Source organism: Lissotriton helveticus, chromosome 3_1, assembly GCF_964261635.1.
Source record: "Lissotriton helveticus chromosome 3_1, aLisHel1.1, whole genome shotgun sequence".
Taxonomy (NCBI): Eukaryota; Metazoa; Chordata; class Amphibia; order Caudata; family Salamandridae; genus Lissotriton; species Lissotriton helveticus.
In genome coordinates, this window is record NC_136061.1 from 1,655,689,194 (window position 1) to 1,655,712,039 (window position 22,846).

The following is a 22,846-nucleotide window of genomic DNA, read 5'->3' on the forward strand; positions in this document are numbered from 1 at the left end:
AGTGCAATGTTTCTATAGGCTTAGATGTGATGTGCATACCTTGTAACGAATGCGCATGTGTTCTGCTTAATACTAACTGGACAGTTTTGCTTCCAAAGATTTCAGCCTCAGTAAGTGTATTGCTTGTGCCACATCCACTGAGATAATTTCCTGCACACCGCAATGCAACTTATGTCTTGTGGAACAGACCATCATTGGATAAAGAGCATCAAATTCTACTGGTTTGCTCATAAAAATGTCCGCTACAATATGGAAAACACCATCGTTGAAAATTGACAAGAGAGTTTGGTCTTTAAGCTGAGCACGCATATTTTGGAAATTGTTCAGAGCTGTGTATACTGTTGTGGTAGTACTGGTAAAAATGCAACCCTCTTCAGTGGGACGGTGTTCTTGGAAGATCAGAGCATGAATTCCAGCCCACGGAGGGACTGGCTTTTCTTCATCCTTTAGTCTGCACCAAATAAGCGATATAATAATTTAATTTTTTTATTTTGTGTGTTAAAATTTCTTTATTGAATATTTCTCGTGTATTTTAATATGGGCACATTGGCAGTATGAAACATTTGTATCACATATAAGCGTCAAAACGTTTTCTGTTTCCAGTATCAGGCAGTTCCTCTTCCATCTTTACATGTACAGTATCAACATCTATCTTATTTTATCGTACAATAAAATGGATCCCTCAGTTCATAACACATATAAAGTGCTTGTAACTTGGTCACATATATGTTCCTCATTCTATTCTTGCATGTGTTTTATTTCGACCCTACACCTTGAAGATATTATAAATCTAATCTTGTCTTCCCACCTTTATGCAAATTCCTTGTCTTCTCCAATCAGGTGTCCCATCTCTTGTCTATATCCCCTCCCTCATCGTGACTCTTGGTCCCTCATAACTTCCATTGGGTGGGATGATAAATATTCTTTAAGAGGGCCCCATATGTCTTTCGGACGTGAGGTAAGTGGAAGTAGCTCTGCATAAGCGAGTGTTTGTTCCTGCCATAAATAAGAGATCTTTGATCCACTCCTTAAACTTAGAGGCCCTGTCTAGTCCCCACTTACATACCACTCAGTGCTTAGCCAGCAGAAGTCCAAGTGACGCATATTTTCGATATCCCGCCTCAATTTGTTCAGTATACCCTAGTAGAGCAACTATCGGAGACATTGTTATAGGCACTGATATCATCTGTATCAATACTGCAAACACTTGCTGCAAGTATTGGTTATGCTACAGCAGCTCCAGGCCAGATGCAAAAAGTCAGCCCCTTCCACTCCACATCTGTCACAACGATCATTATCTCTGAGTTTATATTTATACATTTTGAGAGGAGTGTAATAAGTGCGATGTAGAAATTTAAAATGGATAATTATAATTAGCAGTCGACTAATTGCAGCCACCCGCTCTGTTTGTATGCAACAATATTCCCATTTTTATGTGTTATTGCTGAGCCAAGCTGTCTTTCCCACTTTCCACGCTCTTCACAATGATTTATCACCTGGTTGGTCTGAATAGTGTGATATAGGGTTGAGACGACGTGTGGAAGTCTCAGACTGAAATTGTGTGTGTAGGGAGATAGTACCGGTGGTTCCATCTGCAATAAGGGTGTGTTTTCCTTATTGCCTTGTCTTAGTCGCACGTACAAAAATATATCCATAGGAGTGGGATTCTAAATCTAAATTGTTCTAATGTGCGGAACTTCCCATCTTTATATAAGTCTCCCCTGCATTTTATGTTTGTTTTCCACATGACTTGCTTGAAACTTGCTTCCGAATCACTTGTATATGTGGATGATACACTAATGGAAGTAGGGGCAAGTATACCATTGGGGCTTCAAGCACATCAGCTATGCGTCTCCATGCATTTATTGCGCATGTTACAGTCATGGGATGGATGAACCAGGAAAATCAAGTGGAAAGGGTGTTGCAGCAGCCGTGAGTGGGAAGAGTTCAGATTTCCCCTACTTAATGTGTATTCCTGATTCCTCCTCAAATATAATGAACTCCCTCAGAAAAGGATTTAAATTATGTTGTGGATCTCTGAGGTATAGCGTTACATCGTCTAAATGTAAATGTTTTTGTACTTGTATAGCGCACAGCTACCCGGACCGGGTCTCCCGGCGCTTGTACTCATACCGCTAAAGAACCCTTCCTGGTTTTCCTTGTGAAGTGTCCACTCCTGGGCACCCCCATGGTGAAACCAGGCCTCCTCGCGCTGTTCGGGCCTTTGTGGAGATTAAGCAAGCTATTGCCCAGAGTTGCAGCGTGGGACCCATGATTAGAATAGGCACTGAGGCGAGAATATCCGGTCAGAGGAATTTGAGCCAGAGACCCGCCGAGGCGGGAATCGAACCCTGGTCCCGAGCCAGAGCTCTGCATCAAGGTCTGCCGCTCTAACCATTGAGCCACACTTCTCCACCTAAAGGGAAATGAGTATATGTCTCATAGGGCATCTCAGCGCTCTTTCTTGATGGTGCTGTCTCAATTTGGCTGCCAGGGGTTCAATAGCAAGCGCAAACAATAAGGAAGATAGCGGGGCATCCTTGCCTCGTGCTCCTCTTAATGGAGAAGGGTGACAATATCTGTCCATTGATTAGGACTCTGGCTTTTGGGGAGTTGTATAAGAGTTTTATCTATGCAAGGAAGCCCATGGGCAATCCCATGCGTTGCAGTACCCCTAATAAATAATCCCACTCTACTGAATCAAAGGCTTTCGTGGCGTCTAGAAAGACAGCCACCATTGCCAATCCTGGATCAATGTTCTGTAGAATGGAGAAGAGGGTACAGAGATTATAAGGCGTTGCTCTACCAGGAATAAAAACTGCTTGATCTTGTAGCACCAGCCTCTCCATGAGCAAACTAAGACTGTTAGATAATACTTTGACCTGAATTTTTGCATCATTATTAATGAGAGACAAAAGCCTGTAAGAGTCACATTGATCTGTTCTTTTCCCAGGTTTTAGGAGAGAAGTAATGAGGGCCTCGCGTATAGATCAAGGAAGAATGCCAGTGTCTAAGGCTTCCTCATAGACCGTTTTTAATATTGGTGCAAGCTGATCCACAAATGCTTTATAAACATCTATTTGAAGGCCATCTAGGCCAGGTGCTTTGCCCGATTTCATCTGCATTATTGTTGTGCGTATCTCATTTTCTTCTAGGGGGGCGGCAAGAAATTCCCTCTGCGCGTTGCCCACCCAGCCTAAGGTCACATCGTAAGGTAACTAACTAGAACTAGTGGCTGCTTCAGTCTGGTATTGTACAATGTAGTATAGTGTGTAGTAAACACTTTGAATATGTCAGTACTGTCCCTTAGTCTCATGCTTTCCTGGTCTGAGACTTCCAGTACATAACTGGAAAGGCGAGGCCTGCGCATCTCCTCCGCAAGCGCTTTGCCGGGGCGTTCACCTTCATCATATTTACGGACCATTAAATATTTCCAACAAAAGAATACCTCTCTGTCTGCTGTCTCTTTATACTCTTATAATTTATCTAAAAAATGTTTGTGCAGTGCTCCATTGGTTGACCTGTTCATCTCCTGCTCCACCCGTTTCAGATCTACCTCTTATGTGTGAAGTGTTCTGCATATATCTCGGAGAACCCCAGAACTTTTGGCAATGCAGAACCCCCTAACTGTAACTTTGAAGGTCTCCCAAACTGTATCTTGTGACGCAACAGATCTGGTGTTACGCACAAAGAAGTCTGCAATTTCCTGAGCCAACTCTGTACGGAACACCACGCAGTGTTAATGGCATCAGTCTCTAATTTCTGTGGATTGTGTTGATCACCGGTGGGGATCACTGGTGAGCGGTCTGAATATGTTCTAGCCAAATGTTCCATCGCATTAATCCATGGTGCTACACCTCTAGACACCACCTAGTAATCTAATCTTGCCGAAGAAGAGTGTAATGGGTGCCTTCCTTCATCTCTGGGTGTACGTGTCTCCTTGCATCTACAAGTCTATTTTCAGTTAGCAGGCCTTGTAATAGATTGTGTCTCTGTGTAGTGGTGCGGGAGAGGGTTGGATCTATCACACGACGGGTCCAGGGCTGTGTTAAAGTCTCCTCCCCATATTAAATGGGTAGACCCAATCCCCACAATGTGTTGTAGAAGTCTGGGTCATCAACATTAGGTCCGTAACAACTTACCAGTATAATCGAGTTGGACCCCAGTCTTCCCCACATAATGCTGTATCTCCCTAGCTGATCCCGAGAGCTTCCCAGAGGGGTATATGGAGTGTGTTTTTTAAAATAATACCGCTGTCCCTCTAGAGTATTTAGAAAAGGAGGAGAAAACTCTATGCTCCGCCCATTTCCTAGTAAAGGGGGGAGTTCCCCGGGGATCTAAGGTGGTCTCTTGTAGTTTTGAAATCTGGATGTGGTGTCGCTCTAAATATACTAATATCTGCCTACATTTTCGTGGGTCGGCAAACCCTCTGACATTCCAGGTTAATAGCTGTAATTTCGATTCTGAGGTATCACGTGTCGTGTAATGATCTTGAGGCATGATCTAAAAGAGACCCAATACCTGTTACCGCCGATATCTTTTTGTGCATATTGGAACGTTTCTGTATAATTCTTATCCTGTCCTGCCAAAACTATAAAACATTTATCCCTACTCACCCACAACAGCATCCCAAACATGCTGGTAGCTACATCCTCCACCCCCCCTAAACAATACATAACTTCAAATTTAGAGTACAGTTTAACCCACATGAGGGAAACACCCTTAGGGGCACGCTAGGGAGCTCACACAATCTATCCCTTGCCCTCCAAACAGTGGAATATCTATTAAAGAATGGGGGAGGTAAAGTTTTTTTTAGCCAGTCCCAGCTATGCACTCATCTGCTTGATGTGTCCATTCGCAATCTTGAAGATTTGATCAAGTATAATCAGTTCCATTTGAAAGTCAGGCCTCAATCATGCCCCACAGCTTTTTCGCTCCGCAATATAGCCATTGTCCTATAATCGCGTTTGTAGTTTGGAAGGCACTATGAGCTAACTATCATGTCATTTGCTGCGGGTATAGTATTCCCGATGCAGGAGATAGTGATCAGCTCTGAAGGTTCTCAACATTCCGGTGGCGTTCCTGCCGTGTGGTGCGCTTCAGAAGTCATCCACTTGTTGCATGTTGGTAAAGAAGTATTGTTTGCTGTGATGCGTAACTCATAGGTGCGCTGGATACACTAATGCATAGTCAATTTCGCCTGTCGCAGTTTGCTTCTTGCACCTTGGCCATAAAATCAGGGTAAATCGTGAACTAATTTCTGTCAAATTGGAGGGGTTTCTTTTCCCCGGCCAATCTTAGTACCACAACCTGATCCGATAATTCAGCATCCTTGCAATGATTGGACGTGGTGTAGCCCCCGGTGGCAATTTGGGGCCCAAAGAGCAATGAGCCCTTTCTATCACCATCTCTGGGGAGAAGGAGTCAGCCCCAAACACAGTGCGCAACAGCCGCTCATTGAACTCTTCCATCCGCCCTGTATTCGTGCTCTCCGGGGTCCAATGACGTGTATATTGTTGCGTCGACTGCGCACTTCTAAGTCTTCATTTTTTGCAGCGATAATTTTGAGCACCTTGTCCATCTGGGTCATCTGTTTCTGTACATTGGACACAGGGTCTTCTGCATCTGAAATCCGTCGCTCTGTCTCTTTGATGCGCTCCTCTTGTTTTGTCTAGTTTGTGCACAATGAAGTCCATGCATGTGATCATGGAGTCCATCAGAGACTCAATAGAAGTGAGGCTCTGTTTCATGGCTAGTAGGAGTTCTTTGACTTCATCATCAGGGGCGTGTGCTGATTCTTGAATTTGTTCTGCTCCTGCGGACTCCGATTCATCTTGATGCGAGCAAGTACGTTTCTTAGTTTCAGCGGTAGCTTTGATTGTTTGCCGTCTGTCTTCCCCATTGTAAAAGCAGGAGCCATTCCACTCTACGCTCCAATAATGTGCATTTGTGACTCCAAGTCTTACTTCTTTATTAATGATCAAGCACAGAACTTAACCATTGGGCATCAAGAGCTACTTGTAGGAAGTTTAAAAAAAAAAAACAGCAGTGCAAGTGATCTCTGACTTTCAATTTATGCAGCAGCGTGCCACTCAGGCCGTGAGATTCGCCAATCCGTCTACCTAGTGAAGTGGCGTCTTCCCCGCTTCACTAGCTGTAGTCTGCAAAGTGTTCCGGCCCTTATTTACTGCTATCAGGGAAATAAGGATGTTTCGAGCTGTTTCCAAACTGTGCACCATAAGCAGTGTATCCGTGGTATGCATGTTTATGCCACAGTTGTTTACCAGTTGCCTGAGCACACCATTAAGGACCAAGCTGCGCCATAACCCTTATTAACTGCCTCCACGTGGTGAGTTTCCTGGGGGTGGGGGATCACCGGTAATGCTGCCTCTATTTCCTATGCAATATCTCCTTTGCTACGTTACACTGCCTCCCAACAGCCTTTATCAGCCACAGCAACGTTGGGCTGGCCGACAGTCACCTCTTCTGATTATTAGGCCTTCCCGCGCAGCCTCTGTGTCCTGTGTTAACTATTCCTGGGCCGCATTTGAGTGGGTCATCAAGAAAATTGTTCTCCCCTGCAGTCCCATTCTTTGTCATGCTGCTGCATCCGTCAGTTAATGGGATTTATCAGTAGTTACTGTTTGCGTGTGCTCTCCTTATCGCGGCCTCCCGCTACGAGACCGCGCGGCCTTGTATCCGCGTTCACCCTGCTGTGATCCGTGATGATTCCTGCCGCCGTGATGTTGTGGCCGCATCTGGGCTTATACTGCAGACCAATGTGTTAGGGGCTCGCAGCACTCCTCATCAGCACAAAACTCCTCGATTGTATGGCCGGACCTCCGAATAATCTATTGCCTCTTCCAAGATCCTGCTTGATATCTGTTGAGCAGGATACATGGTCGGATTTTATTCCCAAGCTGCCAGAGTCTCGCCTTAGTGCGGCCATTTTGCTCGTGCACCACCTAGTGCCCCCAAGTGATATGATAAATTGAGTTAAATCAGCTTTGCAGACCGTGGTATCAGGTTGAAAACGATCCATGTCCTCAGCCACTTTGAAACGTTCTGATAGACTGGGACATGTTGATTGCTTGTAGTAATTTTGCACACGTTGGCAAGGCAGTTGGGTTATAAGTTTGCAGCGTTGTTTGTTTATGCTTACAGCTGACACAGCTTGTTTTCTCACAGCAACGTAATTGGTACAGTCTTGAAACAACACCTTGGCAGTATGATGTGTGCTGGATGTTCCAGACAAATAAAAGCGGTCATCAAAATCAAAATTATCAAGAGCAGCAATTGTAAATCCTTTCCTGATAAAGTGACCTTGAAGTGGTGTGCTGTCGGATTTAAAAGATTTTACAGCATGAGCTGCTAACAAGTTCCTGCTCCGTACTATGTCATTATAACTTGTTGATACACCAATTCTATTCATTGAAGTGATTAGCTCCCTACTTTTGCACTTGTTATAGATTGCGTGGGCAGTCATCATGTGTAGCTGAGTTTTCATTTTGCCGTGATGTAATTCATAAAACATGATTTGGAAAAGACAGTACATTTGCACAGCATAAGCCTGTCAGTTCATGGGATTGTCTTTCCCTTCTTCGCTTATATCTTCAAAGCCTTCATCAATGTTGTCAGCTACTGTCCCAAAGTCAAGAACTTTAGTTTGTAACAGTTTTGCTTTGCTTATATTAAACAATAATGTAAAAAATGTTAAGACAACATCAGGCATTCTTGTTGACTCCCATAATTTGTGCATCTCTGGGGCATCACAAAATTTGTCATGACGTCCAAAATCTAAGTCTTTCAGGACGTTTCTTAAAATGATTCTTGTTTATTTTACTACATTCTGTGATCTTATTTTGGAAGCAAGAACTTCAGGAGTCAAATCAGCTGAGACCACATTAATTGGCTGTAAGAATCAGGGCAGGAAGTTGTAGAAAATGATGGTTTATTAACAGCACAGCATCAACTACAGGCACATCAAAGTTCAAGCAGCAACTGACACCATGTAGTAGAATGCATCATTAGCAAAACTCTGTCAGGAACACAGAATGCTAGGAAGGATCTGTGCAGCACATGCAGTTAAAGAAACAGTACAGATTGTAATACATCCCCCTCCTTAACAATTAAACAATGAGAGAAATGCATTACACAAAATCCTGGAAAGAATTTGGTCTCTTTCTGATACGCGAATTATCTTTGACCCTGGACGCTACAGATTCGGGAACAGAAGGAAAACAGGAATCAACATTGGAATCATTACCTTGATCATTTTGTACAGGACATTTAGCAATCTTCCTAATATTCCAAACCTTACCATCTTGGGTGATGACTGAGTTACTAAAAACTCTTTTAACTTGAATGGGTCTGCCAAACTTACTCAAACCTTTGCTGACAACGAAAGGTTTCTGAACTCTGACCCAATCTCCCACACATAGATCATGCTCCTTGGTCCTCCATTTACGGTTGTACCACACAGCTGATTTGGCTTGCTTGTCAACTGCTTTATTGGCAACCTCCTGAATATCAACTGCATCCTCACACACACTTTTGCACCTCTCCTTAAGCCACCAAGGACACACAGATGACGCAGGATCCCTGCCCTTGAGCAACCTAAAAGGACTTACTTCTGTGGTGGTATGAGGGGTGATGCGATACATCCACAACTTTTCCCTTAACGCATTCAACCAATTACCTTTTTCCTTAACAGCATCAACCACAAAACCTTTTAAAACTCTATTAAAACGCTCAACCTGTCCATTCTCATGTGGCTCGTACAAGGAAGTGCGAATATGTCTGATATTGCAGGAACGCAAGAAAGACTGCATCTCAGATGAAACTAGCTGTACCCCATTATCTGACACTAAAACAGCAGGACTACCTTCCCTCGCAAAGATCTCTTGGAAGAATGAAATAACAACCTCAGACGTCACCTTAGCAACAAATCTTACTTCTGGCCATTTAGAATGATAATCTATCAATACTAATGCAAAACGTGAGGTCTCTGGAAGAATGTGGAAAGGACCCGAGATATCAAAAGCTACTTTGCTCCATGGCATCACAGGCCATTCAACAGATTTAAGGGGAGGAACATGCAGCTTTAACATTTTGTCTTTGGCACAACAATCAGGACAGTCCCTAACAGTTCGGTCAATGAAACGGTCCATCCCTGGCCACCAAAAATTCAGCCTAATCAAACGCTTCATGCTAGAAATACCAGGATGCGCTTTGTGTGCCAAATTTAAAATAAGTTCCTGAACACCAGCAGGTGGAATACATTTGTCAGATTTAAACACAAACTTCCCTTGAAAATGCAACTCATCAGCAACATTGAAAAATGGGAGTAAATCATCCCTGATCTTGGTTTTGTTTGGCCAACCCTCCAACATACATTTACCAAGTAAAACAAACTTCTCATCCTTGTCTTGACATTCCAACCAAAATTGTTCAAAATATCCCGATATTGAGAAGACACAACATCAGATAAACTTAGTACAAAATCTAACTCCTTCAAAACATTGACCTTGTCCTCTTTATTGTCAAACGGAAGACGTGACAGACAGTCAGCCGTGACATTTTTTTTTCCAGGAATATACTCAACTGTAAAATTATACTCTTGCAACCTGGAAGTTAACCGTGCAATCCTGGCTGTCGCATTCCAACCACCCCCAACCGATAAAATATTTACAAGAGGCTTATGATCTGTTCTGAGAACAAATTTGCTTCCCCAAATATAGATTCTGAAATGTTCTATTGCCCAAACACAAGACAACAACTCCCGCTCTATAACTGCATACCTTCGTTCCGTTTCACTCAAAGTCCTTGAGGAAAATGCGACATTCCATTCAAGCACCCCATCAGACTGGGATAATACACAACCTAAGCCATACAAGCTCGCATCTGTTGTGATAATACATTCTTTACCCATCCTAAATGTTTTTAGAGTGGGCGAGTTAACAATTTCATTTTTGATGCTCACAAAAGCTTTTTCTTGTTCAGAACCCCAAAGAAAATCACTATTTCGCCTTAGTAATTTTCTTAACGGCTCCATCTTTGTGGCAAAATTTACCACAAACTTACTATGGTACTCACACATGCCAGAAAAAGACAGTAGCTGTTCTTTGTTAGCTGGAGAGGGAGCCTTGAGGATAGCTTCCACATTGGATCTTTTGGGAACCAGCCCCTCCCCTGACAATGTGTGTCCCAGATTTTTTGAATACATTGCACTTGTGTGCTTTAAGAGTGAGACCAAAATCCTCCAGTCTACTACATACTACTTCCAAATGTGAAACATGCTCAATTTCATCTTTAGAAAACATCTTGGAAACATTTAACAAATACATCACAGTCTTTAAAAATATTAAACATTACACGTTGGAAAACTGAGGCTGCGGATGCTAATCCGAACGGCATCCTGCTGTATTGAAATAAACCCATAGGGGTGATAAAAGCTGTGTATTTCCTAGAATCTTCAGTTAAATCAATTTGATGGTACGCAGACCTAAGATCAAAAGTGGAAAAGATTTGCGCACCATCAAACAACGAAACAAGCTCATTAATATTTGGCAAAGGGTGGCAATCCACAATAATATTAGAATTGAGCGCCCTTAAATCCACACAGACTCTCAAAGATTGATCAGGTTTCCGCACTAAAACAATAGGCGAAACCCATTCTGCAGATTCGATAGGCTCAATTATATTATCTTTAAGTAAATCATCCAACATTTTCTTAAGCTCATCTCTAACATTTAACGGAACTCCTCTAAGTTTTTGTTTAACTGGAACAGCACCTTCCTTCAATTTAATCTGATGCTCGAAATTTTTTAACTTACCCAACTGATCACTGAATACCTTATCAATTTTTTTGCTCCAAAACGAAATGTTACTGCACTCCCCCGCACTAGGATAAATAGAACCAATCATTTCCTGATCGGTACACATCGAAATGGGATCTTTTGCTCGTGGATTTAGTTTAATGCCAAGTTCCCATTGATCTTGCCAACCTAACACATTTATACCCTTCACAGCAATGTATAATTTAATTTGAGCCACTCTGCCTCTGAATGTTAACTGAACATTAAAGAACCCTTCTATATCAATCATGTATCCACTGAAACCTTCTGCTAAGATGTCTGATTTTTGCAAATTAATCAAATCACAAACATTGCTTAACTTCTCATTAAAGTAGTCTTTAGTAATGATGGTCCAGGGAGAACCAGAATCTACCATAAGCTCAATAGCAATTGAGAAAACATGAAAAATACACTTAGGGGATTTCCTTCTTGTTATTAGAGTACAACTACTTTGAACAATAGACACAACATAACCCTTCTCAGGAACTTGTTTTTCCTCCTCCACTTCATTTAGAGAGGACATTTTCGAAGGTGATATGCTGCTGGAGGGCGGACGTGATGATGGATTACCACGCCATTGTGTATTGTAACGTCTTTCCCTACAGACACTACCATAATGTCCCACTCTACCGCAGACATTACAAGTTTTGCTTATGGCTGGGCAACCTTGAATTGATGCAATATGAGACCTGCTACCACATCTAAAACATGACCATGTATTATTTACACCCTCTGGTCTCCTATTGCTAGTGTTTACTGAATTTTTACTTTTTGATTGATAGGATATAGTATTTCTCTCATTCCATTTAGCTCTAACAGCACATACTTCCTCTTCAGAAATGGTTTTACTGGGATTGGAACTTTGTTTATCCACAATACCCATCCACTTTTCAGATAATTCAGTTGACTTAGCAATGGCAATAGTTTCCTCTAAATTGGGATCACCAATACACCATAATTTATCTTGAATCTTTTAGTTTCTAACATGCACAATAATCTGATCGCGGATCATTTCATCGGCCATTGCACCGAAATTACAATGCAATGTTAGAGATCTTAAAGCTGTGAGAAAATCGTCAAAAGATTCTTCTTGCTTTTGTGCCCTGGTATAGAACTTAAAACGATTTAATGCTATATTGGCTGTAGGTTTAAATCTTTTTTCCAACCTACTGAGAGCCTCTGTATATACATTTAAAGAATCACCACTCCCTGAAGCAACTGTTATTTGTGGTAAAGTCCTAAAAACTTCTTGGCCTTCTGAGCCAAGGCAATGTAATAAAATACTTTTTTTCCTTTCAGACCCCATTTGTTCCCCATCAATAGCTCTCATATAGTTGAAAAACTCCTCCTTCCATCTAGACCAAGGCATGGGAGGGTCACCCTTAACTTGTAAAAACTTGGCTGGTGGATCAAACTGCATCTCAAAGTAGTAATGTGCTGTGTAAATATCACTTCTATGATAACAAAATAAATAGTACTGACTTTAAGATTATTTGCAAAGTAAACTTGAAATACATATAATACTAATGTAACAAAAAAATTTTTTTCACTTTAAATACATGAGAAATTTTTTGGACTAGCAATAATTAATAGCACCCTTTGGATAAATAACTGAAGATAGATAACAGCTGTAAAGCTGAGTCTTAAGGGTCGCTGTGAATAGTACTTGCAATTCCAAGCGTAGAAGCAGAAAAACAAACTTATCCGACGTGATGAAATGGCAGACAAAAACACCAATTATAGCGTGTCTTGAAAAACGCTTGCAGAATAAAATAATAATTGCGTTTCCCAAAGTTACCGCTTTGTTTATGGTCACCGTCTGATTCAAAACGAAATGCCTCACTCGAAGAAAATGTTTCCGTCGCTTCAGCGCTTAGCCGTGTACTGGTTGCTAAGATACGCTGCAACAAAATGGTGGCACGTCGTGTCAGCGTCAAACGCGGTGATGTAGGCGCGTTGCACGTGGTGACACTGTTGACGTGGTGACGCTGTTGAACGTCTCGGTGAAGAGATGCGTAGGCAGTATCCAGATGACACGCTGATAACGAGGTTCGGAAGGCAGAAGGAGGTGAGGCAGGAGGATTCCACAAAGCGCGTCAACAGTTGGAATTCCGGTGAGTCAAACTGACGTGTTCAATAGCCTTCAGTCGCTTGAGCCCAACTTGAAAATTTGCCACAATGCACCAAAATCTCCAAAATGCGCTTTAAATGCTCCGAGACCCGGGCGTTCAACAGAATTAAGGTACAGATGAAACTGACCACGGTGTAGGTCAGAAAAGGCAATGTAGTAGAAGTTAAAATCTGAAAATTGCCGAGATATCCATAAAATATTCAAAACTCCGCTCCTGTGCTGTAGATGGCTGGAGTGGCTTTATCCTTGTCGCCAAATTTGTAAGAATCAGGGCAGGAAGTTGTAGAAAATGATGGTCTATTAACAGCACAGCATCAGCTACAGGCACATCAAAGTTCAAGCAGCAACTGACACCATGTAGTAGAATGCATCATTAGCAAAACTCTGTCAGGAACACAGAATGCTAGGAAGGATCTGTGCAGCACATACAGTTAAAGAAACAGTACAGATTGTAACATTGGCTCATTCTTTTTGTTACACTAACAAAACTGAATTCTGCCATTGTACACTCTCACAAAAAAAATTGTATTTTTCTTTTTTAAATTTTTTTTTATGGATCAATATAGTTTCATCAATGATGAGCATTATTTCTCTGATCTGAGTGTGAACCCTAGCCAGCCCAAGAACGGCTTTAAAACTACTTTCAAAGAGTGCAAACTTAAATGAAGGCTGGCGGTTACGCTGCTGCTGGGAGCTCATTGTACATTCGTATTTTCGAATGTATGCACGCATGCAGTTCAGGTGGGCATACAAATCCGCTGCAAATATATTCACCTCGCTGTTTAGGTCTGCTGCTCGGCTGAAAACTTCATCTTGGAAGAAACTAGCTGTAGATAAAAGCATGTTTGCCCTTTGAGACTCACAAACTCTGTACTTTGTTCTTCATCAATCCCTTTGCCCCTTTTTCTGGCTAAACCACCGTTTACACATTGAAGAACCTCTGCTTTCTGATCAGTTGTTGGAGGTGGATGAGGGTAGTCATTGATCTTCTGTGTGGATGGGCATTGGGTTTGCTTGTCGTCGCTTTCTCAGAAGACTCGGATTCTTGTTGTGATTCACTGGTTTCTCCTATTTTTGAGACAATTGTTCCAGACTTTTTCCCATTGTATACGACTTGTAGCACTTGGTGTTACAATGATAAAATATTTGATACTCTTCACCCATCAGTGTCAGTCTTTTGTGAACTTCATTTTGCCGTATTTTTGCGGCATCTCCAACTCTCTTCTGTCCAGCCACAATTGATGTTCGCTTTTCTTTTGGATTAGTTCGGCATATGACTCATGTTTCTTTGTCCTCAGATTTTGTAGTTGGCAACACTCTGTCAGGATGTAAAGATTCTCTGCTACCATCTGCTTCGCTCATGTTTACGAATTTGAATCCAATAGAAAACCCTGCAACAAAAACAATATTAAAATAAATTACCATGCCGATCGAATTGTACAAGTTGCGTCCCGATAGGGTGGCTCCGTATCTTCGCGCCATGTTTCTGGAGTCCCGGGAACGGGGTATTCTCCCTTATGATCAGAGACTGGCCACAATAGTTGTCATCCCCAAGGAGGGTAAACCACGTGATCTTTGTTCCTCCTACAGGCCCATTTCTCTACTAAATGTTGAACCCAAGGTGTTGGCGAAACTCCTGGCATCCCGTCTCTTGACGGTCATTAGTGACTTGGTCCATCCGGATCAATCTGGATTTATCCCGCATCGCAACACGGCTCTGAACCTGCGTCGTCTTCACGGCGCGATTGCGGGGGCGGGGCTTCTGACGGAGCCGGCCATTTTGGCATCGTTGGATGCTTCCATGGCCTTCGACACGGTGGAGTGGCCTTATCTTTGGGCGGCTCTTGAGAAATTTGGTTTTGGGCCTGAGTTTATTGGTTGGGTCCAGTTATTGTACGCGGAACCTCTGGCGCAAGTAGTGGTGAACGGTATGGTCTCGGCTCCTTTCACCCTTGGTAGGGGTACCCGTCAGGGATGCCCCTTGTCTCCGTTACTGTTTGCGCTCGCCATGGAACCATTGGCTGCTTGGCTTCGGTGGGAACCTTCCCTCAAGGGGATCCGCTAGTCTCCGGACTTTGAGGACCGCGTGTCGCTTTACGCGGACGATATCCTTTTATATCTCACCTCCCCGCGTAAATCTCTGTCTGTTCTGTTCGACGTTCTTGCTTCCTTTGGAGCCAATTCGGGCCTTGTTATTAACTGGACCAAGTCCTGTGTATATGTTCTTTCGGGGGTTTTGCCCCCCTTGCCGAGCAGACTTCCGATTCAGGTGGTCCACTCGGGTTTCAAGTATTTAGGGATTTTTATTACGTTGGACCCGACGCTCCGCTTTGAGCGTAATCTCCTCCCACCATTGCTTAGATTGCGCCTGGATGTGGCCCGTTGGCGTAAGCTTCCTTTGTCTCCTCTGGGCAGGGCGGCTCTGTTTAAAATGATGTCCTTGCCGCGATTCCTTTACGCGCTCCAAAACTCCTATGACGCTATTCCTAAGACCTATTTCCAAGAGATTGAGAGTCTTCAGCGGCAATTGATATGGGATGGGCGTCCGCGTATCGCACTTGCAAAGCTCACCATCCCTTGGTATGACGGGGGCATGGCGCTCCCCGATATCAAGCGATATTACTGGGCTTCCCAGTTGTCTGCCATTAATCACGTGATGTTTTCCCCGGGTCGTAATCCTGCATTCGAGATGGACAGATTCCAGCTCCCGGGTGGGGACTTTACTAGAGCACTTTATTCTCGATCGGCCGGGCGCCATCTTGTGGGCCCATCCAAGATCGCAGTAACTGTATGGCGAGCTGCGAATGTGAGTTTGGGGTGGGAGGATCGCTTGACGTTGGCGACGCCGCTTTACGCCTCGGAACGTTTAGGCGGACTTTGGTCTACCAAGGGTTTCGACCGCTGGGATATGATCGGGATTTGTAAGGTGGGTGATGTGTGCTCGAACGGTAGTGTGAAGTCGTTCCAGGCCCTCCAGGCGGAATATGGTTTGAGTGGTAGGGAATTTTTTCGCTACCTGCAGGTCCGGCATGCCCTCGCCTCAGTTTTGGTTCCTAATGAGGCCCTGCCTGAATCTTCCCCCCTCGAGGACCGTGTCCTTGATGGGCATCTTCCCGATAGTACTATTTCTCTGATTTACAAGAAATTGATCAATAATCGGGCGGACTTATTGGTCCGACTTCGGGAGGCTTGGGTTGGCGATGGGTTGGAGCTGGACGACGAGGATTGGCAGTCGGCACTCTCTTCTCCCAAGGAGGTGGCCATTCCTGCCCGTCTCCGTTTGGTTCAACTTAAGATTCTTCATCGAGTTTATGTCACGGGTCCGCGTCTGGTGACGATGGGCTTTTCTTCGGATGGGCTCTGCAAGCGTGGTTGTGGTTTGAATGCGACCTTTTTACATATCCTTTGGGAATGCCCGGCTGTAGCGGCTTACTGGACTGCTGTGCTTGAGGTGATGACTGCTGTGACTGGTGTTGCCCTGCGGCCGGAGCCGAGACGGTGTCTGTTGAATGTGTGGGAGCCCACTGACTACTCTGTGGCCCAGACCAGATGGGCTACCCTGGGATACATGATTGCGAAGCGGAATGTTGCGCAACTCTGGGGCGCTTCCAGGCCCCCTGAGGTCTCGAAGTGGGAAGACAACATGGATTGGTCCATGTTTCGTGAGAAGACGGTTTATGTGGCCAGGGGCAGACCCAGGGCGTGGACGAAGGTTTGGGGCCAGTGGAATGATTATCGTGGGGATATTTGCACCCCTCCCCTTGTAGGCACTGCTGAGATTGTCCTATCTCCCTAGACGTGCGTTCCCGGAACCTCCCCATACGGGTTTTTTCTATGTTTCTGGTTCTCCCCGCTGCTCCCCTCCCCCCCCCTCCCGACTCGATTGGAGCCTCCGGGCTCTGGGTGTGTTCTCCTGATCGTGGACCGTCCCCTCCTTTCTTTGGGCTGACCTTAATTATCGTACATTCGCCTTTTAGTGTTTGTTTTTCTTTTGTAAAATAAAAAATTCGAGTTGCTCTGTGATATATGTAGAGTGATGCTTTGTGCTCGAGCTGTACCCGACCACGGGTGTACATTTCCGTTTCATGCATTGTGCCTTGTTATTAGCGGCCAGCCCGTGCGGTTGTAGGCCCATTCTTGTACTTTTCTATGCTTGCTCCAATAAAGGTTTTTGAAAAAAAATAAATAAATAAATAAATAAATTACCAATAGGATGGCTAAAAAACATCATTATAGAGACACCATTTTGGAAAATGGCAGAAGGGTTGCTCTGAGTCGTCATTTTCAAGTCTTTATAAGATTACTTGACCCCAAAATCTACGTTCTGACACCAAATTGAAGTATATTGGGCTCATGGTTCCTGAAATATTACATCATCACCTTAACACACCTGCCATTTTTAAAAATGCTGTCCAGAGAACTTCTGCCCGGATTAGAAATGCCTACCCAAGCTAAATTACTTCTCTAATGAAACAAAAACACAAATCAAAAGTGAAAATCTCAGGACAACAATTTATTTACGGAGGTATATAAAGAGTCCAGAACTGTCCCCCGCAAGAGACTTGGTTGGCCCGTTTCCTTGCTCCCATTAGTACCCTTGCTGGCAGTGAGGTGCTTTCTACCCGTCCTTTGGTGGTGAGGTGAGGATACACAGTGATAACTTTATATGAGATCATTTTAAAGTGTCCTATAGGGGGCTCTGGTGCATCATATTTCATGAATGGGGTGCATGCCTGTTGAAGAAGCTGGCTGCAAACGGGACATGGCGTTATGGAGAACCAACGTTTTTAGAGGTACGCTAGGTAGGGGTTGCGTATAGGGTTCAGGTCAGGAGGACGGGCTCTCTGTGAGCCACTGGAAAAAGGGTGGAGAGGCAGTGAAGCCATGACACTTCAACATTGTTCCTTGGGATTTGGGGTGGGGAGGAGCCATAGCTAGCCGCTCTCTGAGAAGCTGCTGCAGATCAGTTCAGAAAGGGGAAGACAAGGGAACCCTACTCACTATGGAACCAGGGTAAGTAACTTGGACAAGAAAACGATGGTTCAAGTGGAATAGTAATGATGTATGTAATTATATTTTACATGCGCAACCGCAATGCAGGGGTTAAACTGATATCAAAGAGAGAGGACCAGAGACGCCAATAGTTTTTTTTAGCACATAAGTATGTATTATTCACACAATATAGAAAGTGTATACAAAAAAAGTTTTCGGTGCAAAGTGTCCCAAGTGCAATATGAACCTAACAGTTGAGAGACATAGTATGACAATATTTACAAGGTTTCACAAATTTTGTCTTATTGAAAGTGACCATTTCTGAACTATTTCACATAATATATGCAGCAGCTACATATAATAAGTGCTGTGTGACTGGTTCACTTTCATCAATCGAGTCGACGGCATTTCAACCCTCTCAAAATGTGGGGTCTCATCAGGACCTATGATAGTAGGGACATCTGAATTACAAATCGCCTAGCTCTGGTGTTTTGTGCCAACTGTGAGTGAAGGAGAAGAAACATTACTCACAGGGAACCAGTCACACAGCACTTATTATTATATATAGCTGCTGCATATATTATATGAAATAGTTCAGAAATGGTCACTTTCAACAAGACAAAATTTGTGAAACCTTGTAAATATTGTCATACTATGTCACTCAACTGTTAGGTTCATATTACACTTCGGACACTTTGCACCAAAAACTTTTGTGAGTGTCAGTGAGTGTGACTGCATAGTGACTGCAGAGTGAGTGTGATTGGAGAGTGAGTGTAGAGTGATTGCAGGTGCAAAGTGAGTGCAGAGTGAGATCAGGTACAGAGTGAGTGCGAGTGCAGAATGACTGCAGAGTAAGTGTGACTCCAGAGTTACTGCAGCGTGAGTGTCACTGCAGAGTGACTGCTGAGTGACTGCAGAGTGAGTGTGACTGCAGAGTAACAGTGACTGCAGAGTGACAGTGACTGCAGCTGTGAGTGTGCAAGGTAAACAGTGTGTGAGTATGTGAGTATGCAGGGTGAACAGTGTGTAAGTGTGCAGGGTGCAAAGTGTGTGAGTGTCCAGGATGAACAGTGTGTGACTATGCGAATGAACAGTGTGGATGTGCAGAGTGAGCAGTGTATGTGTATAGGGACACTGTCTGAGTGTGCGGGAGACAAACAATAAAACTAAGTTCACCACACACATACATAGGACCACACACAAACCCACACACCACACACACCACATACACCACACACACATACCACACCCACACACACTAAACACACACCAGCCTCTCACCAGCACACACTCATCACTACACACCAAAAAAACACTCAAAACAACACACCTCCAGCCGTCAGTGCATACTTTCACCAGGCACAAATACCAACAGCCATCAATGTACGCTTTCACCAAACACAAACACGACAATGTATCAGTGCCGCAAATCCACCACACACACAACACACAATGTCAGTACATGCTTTCACCAAACACACACACACACACACCAGCAGCTGTCACTGCACACTTTCATCAGTCACACACAACACCACCAAAGTTCACTCTTTCAGTAAGCACACTCATCAACAGCTGTCAGTGCACTCTTTTACAAAGCACACGCATTACCATCCATCTCTGTACGCTTCACAGCCACACAAGCACACACACCACCAGCCATCACTGCACAATTCCTACAGGCACACACATCCACCACCCATCAATGCACCTATCAATTGTTAATGCATCCACCATAAAATATTGTAGCAATCGCTCTATGCTACACTTTACCTTTTCAAGATAATGCGTTAAAGCACAGCACGCCAAGCACAGCACGCCACCATTGCTAATATTCAAATGCAAAACACATTTTTCCAACACACACCACATGCTCACACTCCAAGACACATGCCTAAAATACATTGCCATTTACAAGGCCATTTTCTCTAACTCAAAAATACCCGAGACCTATTGCATTTCTAATGCTTGTTTTCCTTTTCTCAGCACTGCATTGCCCCAAACAAGACCTGCTGTTCTCTCTGCAGTTTTTATACTACCAAAAAGACCCCCCCCCTCAATCTTTTCCTTGTATTGAAAAGTAACTTCCTGGGGTAGGGTTCCCTTCGCGTCACAAAAGCTGGGTTCCAAGCCAGTGAAACATGTTTGTGCAAGCACGGACTGTGACTCTGGGAATCCACCCTTTTAAATGTACCTGTGTGAAAAGTATGGGGATTGACTCTTTCCTTTACTGACATAACGTTGTCTCACCAGCGGACTGCCTTGGCTTCTGCTTTAAACCAAAACATTTTCTGTGAAGTACAGCTCAACAGAGATGTGGAAAGTTTTTTTGCCTTACTGCCACAAAGCAAAAGTTTTTATGTTAGCTTTCCGTGTGGCTAGTAGATTGATCATGGGCAAACCTGGTGATATTCCTGTGCCACGGTTCCTTTATCTTCCGTATATCGTTTGCAGCTAGGTTTGCGTTCAGTTGCAATCGCAGCTTCGAGTAGCCAACACAGTTTTTTTCTGTGTGATGCAGATGTTGTTTTTTATATGTTTCATAAAAAAATCATCCATATCTTTGTGCCTCCCTCAAGCCTGTATGTAGGTTAAATACTGGGTGTGGTATGGCATATCATTCGTCTGTGAAAGCTCACGGAACGTTTTCTGGCATGCTGATGTAAAAGTGGAAAAACTTGAAAGGTGCAGCCACTCTCTGCCTTCGTGAGCTGCAGGATGGAGGCTCCAGTCCCATCTGACGATGGTCTCTCTCCGGATTCCACTGTCATTTGGGAGCATCCGATGAGTTATAAGGCATTTAATGAGATAATATTGATGGAAGTGAGTATATCTTTTGTTCCATTTTTCCTTCCGACTTCTTAGTCACATGTAGCACAGTTTCAGCAAGCTATGTGGAAAGCAGTAGGTGACAAGCAGATGGGATATTGACTTGCAAGTAGGGACGAAAGGGGTAGATGTTTTAGGATTTTAACACTATACTTCATTGCTTTTAGTTTAGTAACTGAAAGAAATGTGAACGACCATTATTGGATGTGCTTTACTTTCATAGCATAATATGCAAGTGATAGTTTGTTGTTTCCATCCAGTACTTGAATTTTGGATGCTCCACTAAAATGCATTCAATAAAGGGCAAGAGAGACGGAAAGAAACCAGGAGATTGACCGGGAGATCTGTGGGATTTGCCAATTTTGAGAGGAGTGTTATGTTTTTTTTAGCTGAAGCAATGCACTACATTTTCTACACTGCTAGTTCTGCATTGTCCTGTATCCCATGTTTTTTTTTTGTTGTGATTTTTTTTTTTGGGGTGTTAATTTTTTTTAGTTCATTTTATAAACCAGGCAAACCACAATACAATTGGATATATTTCCATAGCACACCCTAGCAATATTACTATGTGTAGTACAAAAAGTAGTAGTGCAGCCAATCGCAAGATATTCATACAACAATAAAGCACCTAAAGGCATGTGTCTTGATATGGCATATAATGTCTCGTTTTGCATAATAACCGTATGGTAGAGTAGGTTCATTACTCCCCAGTCATAAAACTAGCATGCTGAACTCTTGAGTCTGTGTCCTGGGAATAGTCCAGCCAGGGTCCCCATATCCACTCATATTTTTTATGTGAATCTGTAGCGTCTTCCCAGCCTACGAGCATGCAACAGACAGACCACGCATTACACAGAGGTCTGGTTTGCATGTCTTTTCAGCATGCAACTGTTAACTGAACGCACTGCATCACAAACTTTATTAAGCACACTCAGTCACACCCACCAGATTATGTAATACTTGTAAAGAATCTGCCAGGGGCCACTTAAGTCCCCATACACATGAACACAGAACACAATAGGCATCCTCTGGCCTATAGACCTCTTGTTCCATAAGTGCACAGTGGTCCATTCACTTGGACCATAACCTGATGGTCGGGGTCTCTCTGGAGTTCCCCAGACTTGGCAGTATCTTGTTTAGCCACTAGTCAGCCCACACTCATCGATAAGTGACTGTAACTCGGGCCACTTTCTTATTCCATTAAACCCAACAAAGCCAAGTTGGGTTGTAGCAGAGCTGACGTTCCCACTGCGGCTGTCCAGGCTCCCTCCTCCCATTCTCAGAATTGTCTAATGGTTGGGCAATCCCATATCATGTGGAGTAGTGTGCCCCGGTTGTAAGCGCAGCGGGTACAACCATGATCCGTTCTCCTGTCCTTCCTCCAAAGCTGTAATACATTTGTGAAGTAGACCCGATAGAGGTATTTAATTTGGATCAACCTGAGGCAGATATGGATAGCCATGTCACTAGGTGCCATTCTCGTCTCCCTCCACTTATCCTCTTTCAGGCTGTCAACATCTATGTGCTTTTTTAAAATGTATGTTGTGGTGTGTATTGTTGTATGTTGCTTCAGGGTAGTTTGTCAGCTTTGAAAAGGCCCAGTAACAGAATCACAGGATGGAGAGGTTAAAAGTAAATTAATATTTTTTAAGAAGGTATTGTACTGCTAATTTTATGTAGCCCTTACTTATGGGGGCTCTGAAGCACTTTCCTACATGGGCAGCATGCTGTTGATTGTGTGGTAGAACATGTGTTATCTTTGTTTTTGATCCTATGTCCGAAGTGTTTCTATGTTGTGCATGATGGCCAATGAAGGTGCCGTTCTTGTGTTACGGAATGCTATGCATAACTTTGTGATGCATGAAGTAATGTGGGAGGCAGGCACACAGTTTGTTTTTCATAAACCTGGCAGATTTGAGCTGCTCTGAAGGTCCTTTTATGGTATTTCTGATCATCAAAGCCCGCTTAGCTGATTACTGCCCTGGATTGTCCCTTCTACCTTTTTTTAAGCTTCTAATTATGAGAAGACATAGATTTG

The 22,846-nt window shown here is 43.5% G+C and overlaps 1 protein-coding gene across 2 annotated transcripts in view; it reads left to right on the plus strand.

The window, feature by feature from the left end:
• SNX4 (sorting nexin 4) overlaps positions 1–22,846 on the plus strand; it is a 480,207-nt gene that overhangs the window by 22,186 nt on the left and 435,175 nt on the right. The window contains exon 1 of one of the 2 annotated variants that reach the window (XM_078682436.1): positions 20,677–20,802. The exons of the other annotated variant lie outside the window; for it this stretch is intronic. Within the exon in view, the coding sequence (XP_078538562.1) occupies positions 20,698–20,802 (105 nt within the window). The 5' untranslated portion in view covers positions 20,677–20,697. Of the gene's footprint in view, positions 1–20,676; positions 20,803–22,846 lie in introns of those variants that run through there. 2 annotated transcript variants of the gene reach the window in all.